We start from the raw sequence: 10,025 nt of genomic DNA, 5'->3' as shown, positions 1-10,025 counted from the left end.
TGTGTGTGTGTGTGTGTGTTCAGCTGGACCCTCTATTTGCCGAGGCCTCTCGCTGAGAAGGTTGAATGGGGCGCCGTTAAATGATGAGGGTGGGAAAAGAGAAAAAAACGTGGTGTATCAGTTGGAGAGCGTCTAAACATGGCAGGACTGTGTGTTTTTTTTTTTTCCTTTTCTTTCTTGTCTGAATTCCAGATCTAAGTGATTGATGTCCCTGTTTCTGTGTTTCTGTTCCTCACCTCACAGCACAGCCGAATCCGCCGAAAATTCACGAAGGATGGTGGGCGTACAAGGAGGTGGTGCAGGGGAGCTTTGTTCCAGGTAAGCCTCGAGACAGTACGCGGCGCTTTGATGCGTGGAAGTTTCCCACAGAAGACTCATTTTGCTGCGTACACTTTAAATACAGTGTGTGCTTGATCCTGGAGACTGAGACGATTTCTTGTTTAAGATAACATCGGGCCACCTTGCCACTGGCGATAGTTTTATTTTCAAATTCAGCCCCAGACCTCTTCGCCCCTTCCCACACAGCCGACACTTTCTCCACTGTTTTGACTGACGGCGGCTCACTGTTCCCTCCACCTTCTCCATCTTGTTGTGTATCTGCATGTCAGGCCAATTACTTTCCCGAGATTGTGTTTTTCTGCTGAGCTGAGGAGCTTTTGATAAAGCTGCAGGTGTGTGTGTGTGTGTGTGTGTGTGTGTGTGTATGGAATATCTATCCTTATGAGGACATACAAACACACACCTCTGAGTGAACTGTGAGGAAAATTCACAATAGAGGACATTTTGTGCTCGCTCACTCCTGCAAACATCAAGGCTGACTTCAGTTTAACGTTGAAGGTGAGCGAGGAGATTTCATCTGGTAAAAGAATCAAGTGGCAGAGAGAAGTAAAGGTTAGAGCCGAGTTGTGTGTGTGTGTGTGTGTGTGTGTGTGTGTGTGTGTGTGTGTGTGTGTTGCTGCTTCTTACTCTTTCTTTTTAGTTTTTTTTTAATTATTATTTCCTTAATTTTACCAGGAAGTGACAAGACAGACCACATTAAACCATTAAATACCACATTTACGACTTAACACCAATTTGAGCTCAATGGCCTCAGAGAGAAAAACAAGTACGTCTCTCATAATTACAATTAAATTATTTTATAATTCTATAATTGTCCATCTAGTTTAGACAGCTGACAAATATGTGGAGTAAGAAGTAATTTAACTGACTCGACATTATTACGTATGAAACCAATCGGTTCTTGTTTCTATTTCTGCCAGTCAGATCTATTTATTTATCAATCAAAGATGGTGGATCGTTCCAGATTGTTTCAGCCCACTTTAACCACAGCTTGCATATTCAGTGTGACAGTCCAGCCTAGTATCCCGAGGTATCACGTTCATATTGGACAAATCTGCACATCAGTGTTTATGTTCATTGGCAATGTTCAGTGCAAAGGCAGGAAGTGATGTAACGAAGCAGGAAGTAAGGGAGTGGAGGTTTGCTTATGTTTTCAGCTGTGTTGGGTTTTTTGTTTGTTTGTTTGTTTGTTTGTTAAAAGGATTAAACAAAAAAAGTACTGAGGCCATTTGCACCAGTTGTTAGAGGGGTGGGGGCGTGGCCTGTGGGGGTAGTCGACAAATTTTGGTGCAGATCTGGTTAAAGGAGCGGATTTTTCTTTTCGACATTTTTGTCAATAATGTTTGAATCTTGATGTGTAAAATCTGATTTATCTTTGGCGGGATTGTTTGGCCTTGATGCAAGTACGAGCTCTACTGAGAGCCATTCTAGTCACTAACTGAACCCACTGTGTTCTCTTTCTAAACACTCTTGTCTGGTGACGCGGTTCAAACCGGCGGGTAAGTCAAGAAGGGATTCAGCTTGTACAGATAAATCAGCCACTGATGGAAACAGGGAAATCTGCTGCTTCTCAGTTACTTTGACTGGACAACATATATGTAATTGAATTTTCTCATTTATTGTACATGTGAAGTGAAGGCCTTAGCAGAAGGCACTGGACAAATAGACAAACAATGAGGAAGAGGAAGCATGGTGATCCTGCCTCATGTTGAAAATCATATTCCAGAAATGGCCGTAGGGCTGCAGCAACAAGAGCATTAACCCAGAGACCTTTCAATTACAGCAAACACAACTCTCATTTAAGCCTTAATGCCAATTTAAATGATCACCCATTTTCATAATCCTCATGAAGACACTGTAGAACCAGTGTAGCTGGTGTCCATCTTGTATTTCCTTCAGTGGGGGAGACGGGAATGGTTTTAATATTTTGTGTCTCAGCGCCTATAACTCACCAAATATTTGTGATAGAGCTCTCAAACTTTGAGACAAAGTCCCCTTATTTGTCTAAGACAAATAGCAATGTTTCCAACTTCTCCAACTATATTGCAGAATTCAATAAGTGATGTTAAATACAAGGAGTTCCATTGCTTTAACCTGCCCCTGAATCCAGATCACACCACAAATAAGTTTATTGCATGTGTGTAAACGCTTCACCGTCTTCCTGTGAGATCATAAAGAACTCACCACCGACTTTTAAAGCTCTTTAACAATGACTGTGATCCACAATAATGAGCTGTTCCTGATACTTTAAAACTTAAAGATTTAAGTATGTGCCCCCTCCCCCCCCACAGATCTTCTCACCCACTGACTTGGCTGCTGAAGAAGAGTTGTAGGAGAAAGTGTCTTGTCACATGATGTAGCAACCATCCCCACCCCTGTCAGCCATTGTTTACCTAGCTGTAGCAGTGTGGAGGTTTGAAATTAGCATAAATGAAATGTCTCACATTTTACCTAGAACTACGTCCACACTCAAAACGATCTCCGGAGTAACGCACCTGAAAACACACACATACATGACCATTCACGTACACTGGGCATGTGCGAAGTGTCAACAGGAAGCAGATTGTCTCCTCTGTTGTAACTAATGCAGGATTTAACTGAACAACAGCTGCCAGCAAAGACAACAAGGTCAGTAACACTTGTATTTTGTTATTCATGTGGCTTTGACCACTTTTCAAAATAAAACACAACCCCAGGGTTTTCAAACTAAAACAAATCCAGCTGCATTTCCAAAAGTTTCTGTTTTTGATGCTCGAACACATCATAGTCTCTGAGTCGTGTGGACGTTTTAAAACAAAAATGTAGTAGTGTGGACTTAGCTGAAACTAATATAGTTACATCATTCTAACGTGAGCAGTATCACAACTAATCCAAATATAGACTTGGTCCAAAAAATGACTTTATTACCTGTAAATCAGTAAAACCTGCAAACCTCTTCACACAGCTGTGCAATTTCACATGCAAGGTCAGGGAGGGAGTGGTCATGCAGGAAACTGATCACATCACTCTAAGGTCATGCCTTACTGGTGAGAGTGATACTCTGTCTGCGCTACAATAATCCCAGTGTTTGTGGAGCCAGTGTTTTGACATTAGCTTCTGTATTCAATCAGAGCTCTGCAATGTCCGCTGGGTTTTGTGAATCAGGCTTGGTAAAATATTTTCTGACACAAACATTTGAAGTTAATCTTCTAAGTTTGTATTCGGGCGGAGGATTAGAGTTGGCATGTTGTGGTGAAGGCTGTGGTTAGGGATGGGGCTTCAGGGAATAAAAGCACTGATGCAGTGTAGCACAGCGAGGTGGTGTGTTGCTGCGGTTTGTCCACCCTACGTAAAAAAGCATCTGCTTCACAAAGCAAACACTACAGCCTCCCCGGCATGTCCGGGCATACATAAATAAGTGCCTGTTTGTCCTTCCCTCTGGCGCCAAGCGCTCGGCGGTTTGCTGCTCCGTTTATATCTCAGCTATCTGTTCTTGCCGTTCTCCATGGCACACTTGCTTTACTAACCACCGTACAACAGCTGGAGCAGTTAAACACTATCAATGATCCTCCCATGGCCGTGCAGAGAATTCCCAACCCTAGTTACCTTGTTCTGCAGCCGGCAGGATTTCAAGGCGCTGGGACATGACAGAGACAGGAAGGATTTTCACTGCAAATGAAGCTCAGTTTAATAACGCACAGAGAAATAATGTTGATGGAACATATTCTCTTATTGGACTTCGTCTGTCTGGACAATGAGAGGTGATTTTAATCCACACGGAGGCCCAAAAGAGCATTACAACATTCGCTCACTTTTAAAGTAACACCTCTCTACTCCCTGGTCATTTCATATGGTGAGATTATTAGTGTAACAGCTCAGGAGACATCTGTACAATCTACAGTTTGAATATTCTGTCATCTGTTAAATGGGAACAAGACTCGTGCGTTTGATTAGCAGCCAAAGTAATATTGTAGAAATTGAAATGGAAATGACACGTCACTCTAATTCTCCTCAGCAGAGGTCGGCTTAGAGCATTTGCACTTAAAGCAAATGTAATCACATTCCCAGGTGTGTGTTACTGCAGCTGACCTCTGGAGTTTTGCTCATCCTTTCTGATCTCTCTCAAGAGCTTTGCTCTTTCTCAGCCGTGTCTTAAAGGTGATGTAAGGGACTTGAAGCAGCGACACGGCGCCCGTACACATTCCAACGCGTACTCTTAGTAGTGGAAATCAAATATCGCAGAGCAAAATTTAACTCTAACAACGGCCTCTCCAGCACTTCAGGAAACTGAGGTCGCTCTGAACGTTGCCACAATACGTCTCTTAAAATGACTGAGAGCTTTTAATATTTGCTTTAGAGACAATTTAATATCAGACGAGGCTTTTGTTACTTCAGCACCACGGACAGCGTCATGGCTTCATCAACACACAGAGGATGCAGTTTTCTTTTGTTATTACAGTTTGTAGATTTTATCTACAAAATAAAGGTCAGGTCACTTTTTGTTTGATGTTCTTCAATCCTCTGTTATACTGAAGTCTTTAGTGAGTGACACATTTACTGAGCTGAGGCTGGTTCTGAATCTGTGCAGCATTTTGGTGAAACCTTTAAAAATCAAAATCAAAACACAAAGGTATGAAAAAACAGAAGTCTTAATGAGCCTCACAGGGTTAATTATGGATGATTATGCAACATGGTGCTGATTCACTTTTACAGTTAGAGAATCATGGACAGCAAGAAAAGAAAATAATGGAAATGAAAGATAAAACAACTACTGACATTAGCATGCTAACCAGTTAGCCCTGGACCGTCACGTCTTGTAATACGACTAACCTTTACCTCTTGTAAATGCAACAATGGCTGAAGCAGCAGCAGCAGCAGCAGCAGCAGCAGCAGCAGCAGCAGCAGCAGCACCAGCACCCACTCACAGGAAGAATCCACATTCAGTTGCAGAGAAAAGTTGCATACAGCACTTTTAATGTTCAGTAGTTTCAGTCAGGGATAGAGGGTTTGCAGCTTGTCATCAGTTTCACTCTGTTGTGTCTTTTCTTCTTCTTTTTTTTTTTTTTTTTTACAGTGCAAACACGTCTGACTGAAACGTTTATTCCACTGCTGGTATATTAGTTTGCAAATTTTACTGTAATTAATGGAAGCTCACAGAATATGTGTGATTTATTCAATTTATGCACCCCTTCCTTTGTGTCTGGTGTGTGATTGTATAATTCAGCTGAACTTTAATTAACATAGCAATGCAAATACACAAAGACATTGTGTGGATGTCAAATATATATATATATATATATATATATATATATGTGTGTGTATATGTAAAAGTGAAGGCGGCTAATAAGCTGCCACTGTAAAGCTCCAGAGTTATATAACAATGTCACCAGTACTGAAGATCATTATTGTTTTGGAGAACATAATTAGTTTGAATCGTAATGAAAGTACTTCCTTTTATTAATTGGTGCAGGTCAGTCTCTGTTTAAATAAATAAATCATGTGACACTGGCTGTCCACCATCTCTAATTTATTACAGAATAAATACATATCAATGAAATTCAATAAAAACACAAACAAATAAAAAATGAGGTGCATTATTTTTGCTGCATCAGATAAACTTCTTAACTGCAAAGTCCACAAAGAAGTTCATTAAATGTTGGTCAGAATCAGGATTTAGTCTGATCCGTGTATTTATTAAATGGATCGGTATCTGTCCTGGAGATCCAGGATCCATTGATCTGTATCGGCAACATTTTGCAGATGCATCACAACACTGAACTGCTGCCTCTGTGGTTTAATGCTGCATTTAATACCAGAAAATCTATGTTTGATCCAGTGCGATTTCATCGTGACACCGTAAGCGTATCCTAGTTCCTTCCTCTCTCCATCCTCCCCCTCATCATCCTCCACAGTCGTGTCTCCAGCCCTGGGTGGAGGCGAACAGGGAAAAGCCCTACAGCTCCAGACTCTGCAGTGATGCCCCATTACATCACTTCAACTGGTAACTTGCAGCAGGATTATGGCCACACAGAGGAACAAATGTATGACAGACATATATATATATATATATATATAGTATGAATGTATGATCCCATGAGATCCTTTATCTGCCTCCGCTACAACACGAGAGAAGGAAATAGATTTCACTTCAGCTTTTGTCCCCCTGTATGAACAGGGGGAATTATTAGAAGAGATTTAATCTAAATCTGAATGAATGTGGAGTTGAAATGTTTCCAGAAATCTAAATTATTCTCATTATAATAGAAAAACAGCAGCTCCAGTGTTACAGTCACATCCTGACTGCCCCCCGTGTTGTCCACTGCTTTTATTCAATAACATCATATCAACCTGCTCCTGCTTTGTTCCTGCCACAGTGTGACTTTGATATGATTCGATATGGCAGCTTATTTATTCTATTATATTTTCCAATGGTTTTGTTGCAGTGTTCCCTCTTCAAGCTGCCACGTGTGGATTGTTGTCTTTGTAGTTGTGGGCAATATATTTATATGAATGAAATCAAAATTGCACAAAACACATATATAGCAACAGATTGAAACCATTAAATGGAAATGTACAGTATCTCCATGGTAACAAACACCTTGATGAGTGAGGAGAACAACGTGTTTCTCTGTGAATTGAGTGAAGTGACCCTTTAAAAAGTGAAAGAGTTTGGAGCCACTCTGCTGATTTAAATGGGATAAAACCTGTTGAGTGATGTGCTGCGGTGCTCTAGTTAGGATCATTGTTGTGTGTGTGTGTGTGTGTGTGTGTGTGTGTTTTGTGGCTGTTAACAAAGCATGGAGGACAGCTCTTGATCTCGACTGTGCGAGCGTCCTATCTAATCATCAGACCTTATCACGCATCTCTACATCTGATGCGGGGGTTTTTTTTCCGAGGCCCCTCCGCCGCCGTCGGAGCGTTTTGTCACAGCTTCTCATCACCAGAGTTTTAATATAATCCTGTGTTTTCCCCTCCTCACTCTCTTGTTTGATAACCACTCTTGTTCCCAGCAATCAAACAAGCTGCTGCAGTTTTCTAGCAGGCTTGTGAGCTGATTAACTTTTTTTTTTCTCCACATCCCACTGAGACAAGAACCGAGCAATTATAGAATTTTAGCCACTAGTAGCAAAGTCCAAAAAGCAGTGTTGTGAAAAATCCCCTTAAATGTTTTTTTTTTTTGACTGACTACTCCAGCTAAGCCGCTCTCTGAGTCAATGGAGGAGGCTAATTGGCAGGTACTTTGTATATGTCTGGCAGGTAGCGAGCTCTTCTTCAAGTGACAATCGCTGATCGTAAACCAATTAAAAGAGCACAGACACCGCCGGCGGGGGCCCGCGCACGTCAGCGTGTTTATGGGTAGAAAATGGAAATCTAACAGCGCGTTGGCAGCTCGTGGTTGAGTGTACCCGAGCCAGCCCTCTGTGCCGCGGGTGGAAATAAGAGTCTGAAGTGCAGCGGGGGCTGCTGCTGCAGGAGCGTGGGGGGGGGAGGGTCTGATGAGGGGAAGCCTCTCCGTGGTGGGAGCGGTGCGTTCGCGGTGCAGGGAGATGGCTTCTGACAGCCAACACTGCACACCAGAGGCTGTTTGATGGCTCTCCAGTATCTAACTAAACAGATTCGGCCCCGGTGGAGACAACAGTTGCAGGAGGAAAATCTCCCACCTATCATGGTGAAATATTACCTCCTGCGCTGATATGCTGCTGCACTATTTTTCCACTTGAGCACACGGTGGTACCATCCCGTCCTCCATCCCATCATCCTTCTCCTCGTGGTGTCGTGTCGAAGTTTCCACAAATGGAACAGGAAACACGATGGATCAGTTCAGCTCCTCATGATTTAAAAAATGTGGGAAAAAGAGGAGAATCTTTCAGGATATTGTGGCTCCATCCATCTCTCTCATTTCCTCCAACCACTGTGCTCACACACGTCTACTACGTTTACTTCCTGTTTAAAAGGAACCTGTGGGTCATTATATGTTGTTATTTCAGGCTGTTCGTTCAGCTTGATGAATATTGTTTCAGACCAAACAGTGATCCAGGTGTGTGACTGTCCTGCAGCCTGAACTGTAACAGTCACCATGGGCCCATGAAAGAGCGCAGACGTAAAACATACACAAATTAAAGTCAATTAGAGTAAATATAACGAGTTAACGACCATGAAAGAAAGGCGTTGGGCTTCGTGCTCTGTTAGTGTGTTAACTGTGATGAACAGAAGCTGTCCACATTAGCTCTCTGCATTATACACACTAACTTAACCTGCTCTCATTCATATGAGCAAAGTAACACGTTAACACAATACAAGCTAACGGCAGTCCCCCTGCAGTCGGCCCCGGTTCGAGTCCCGCATCGGACGGCCCTTTACTGCATGTCATTCCCCCTCTCTCTGCCCCCCCATTTCCTGTCTCTCTACTGTGTGCTATCAAATAAAAGCCCAAAAAAATATACTTTAAAAAAAAAAAAACCCAATACGAGCTAACGGCAGCACAAAGCGCCTCCTCCGCTGTGAGCTGAATCAGCTTCACCAACAACATGAGTCACTGCAGTGTCATATATCACACATATGTCCCTATAACAACATGATCTTTCCATATAAGGCACCTATCACGGGATATTTGTAGGGTATAACATGTTGAGAGCTTATCAATATGTTAGAAATATATATTTCATTTATTTATGCAAGTTTATTAAAACAATATGCATATAAAAAATCTATTTATTTGTTTTTGTTTATCTTATTCATTTCTAATTAATTTAAATGTCTCTCCCCGTTCTGGGAAAGTGGTGTGTGTGCGTGTGTGTGTGTGTGTGTGTGTGTGTGTGTGATGGAGTTCACATTCAAAGAAGAAAATTTATTTAAAAAACCCTGTGTGATGCTACAGCTCACTGTCAGAGAGGAGTGGAGGAACGCACAAGCTGCTCAGCAGGCCTCCACACACACACACACACACACACACACACACACACACACACACACACACACACACACACACACACACACAGTGGAAAATAACTCCCAACAATTTGAGCAGAAAGGAGGAAAACATGCCGGGCTGCTGTTAGGGCAGTATTTACATTTCTGGTAACCTTCTGTCAATTTCTAATGTGATATTTGGAAAATCCTACACACACACACACACACACACACACACACACACACACACACACACACTGTAGCAGTCTGAATGGGATCAACACACACACACACAGGACACAGAAACACACACTTGTGTACACACAGTGACAGCTGTGGGTATTAAGTGGCAGCGTGATGGATGGGGTTCAGACAGGATGGCCCTCATAACCTTCCCTTTATTTACCCTCCACTGACTGACAGACGAGAGGAGACACAAGAGGAGGGAAGGAAACAGATGGAAAGGAGAGGAGGAAAGGAAACGGGTTAAGAGAGGAAAGGAAACATGGAGGAAGGAGAGGGAAGGGAATGAAACAGGTTAAGAGGGGAGAGGAGGAAAGGAAACACAGAAAGAGGAAAGAAAACAGGAGAAGGAAAATAAAAGAGGTGAAGAAGAAAGATGAGGTAAAAAAATAAGGTACAATGAGGAAAGTGAAGAAGGAAAGTGAAGGAGAGAAAAGCAGTAAGGACATAAAGCAGGATGTCAGTGAGAGGCAGAGTCAGACTGAGAGAGGAGGAGAGAGAAGATGAAAGAAAGGAGATGAGAGAACAGGGGAGGCGGGGGGGTGGTGAGGGGT

The 10,025-nt window shown here is 42.4% G+C and overlaps 1 protein-coding gene across 1 annotated transcript in view; it reads left to right on the top strand.

Moving 5' to 3' along the window:
• The window catches only part of ca10a (carbonic anhydrase 10 (inactive)a), a 212,051-nt gene that overhangs the window by 30,891 nt on the left and 171,135 nt on the right, over nucleotides 1–10,025 (top strand). Inside the window, exon 2 of the mRNA XM_023415271.2 lies at nucleotides 244–318. Within this exon, the coding sequence (XP_023271039.1) occupies nucleotides 244–318 (75 nt within the window). The remainder of the gene's footprint in view (nucleotides 1–243; nucleotides 319–10,025) is intronic.

This window comes from Seriola lalandi, unplaced genomic scaffold (genome assembly GCF_002814215.2).
Source record: "Seriola lalandi dorsalis isolate HSWRI2012SDOR001 ecotype SW California unplaced genomic scaffold, Sedor1 jcf7180002054547, whole genome shotgun sequence".
Taxonomy (NCBI): Eukaryota; Metazoa; Chordata; class Actinopteri; order Carangiformes; family Carangidae; genus Seriola; species Seriola lalandi.
The sequence above is the reverse complement of the archived record's forward strand: the minus strand, read 5'-3'. Positions and strand labels throughout refer to the sequence as shown.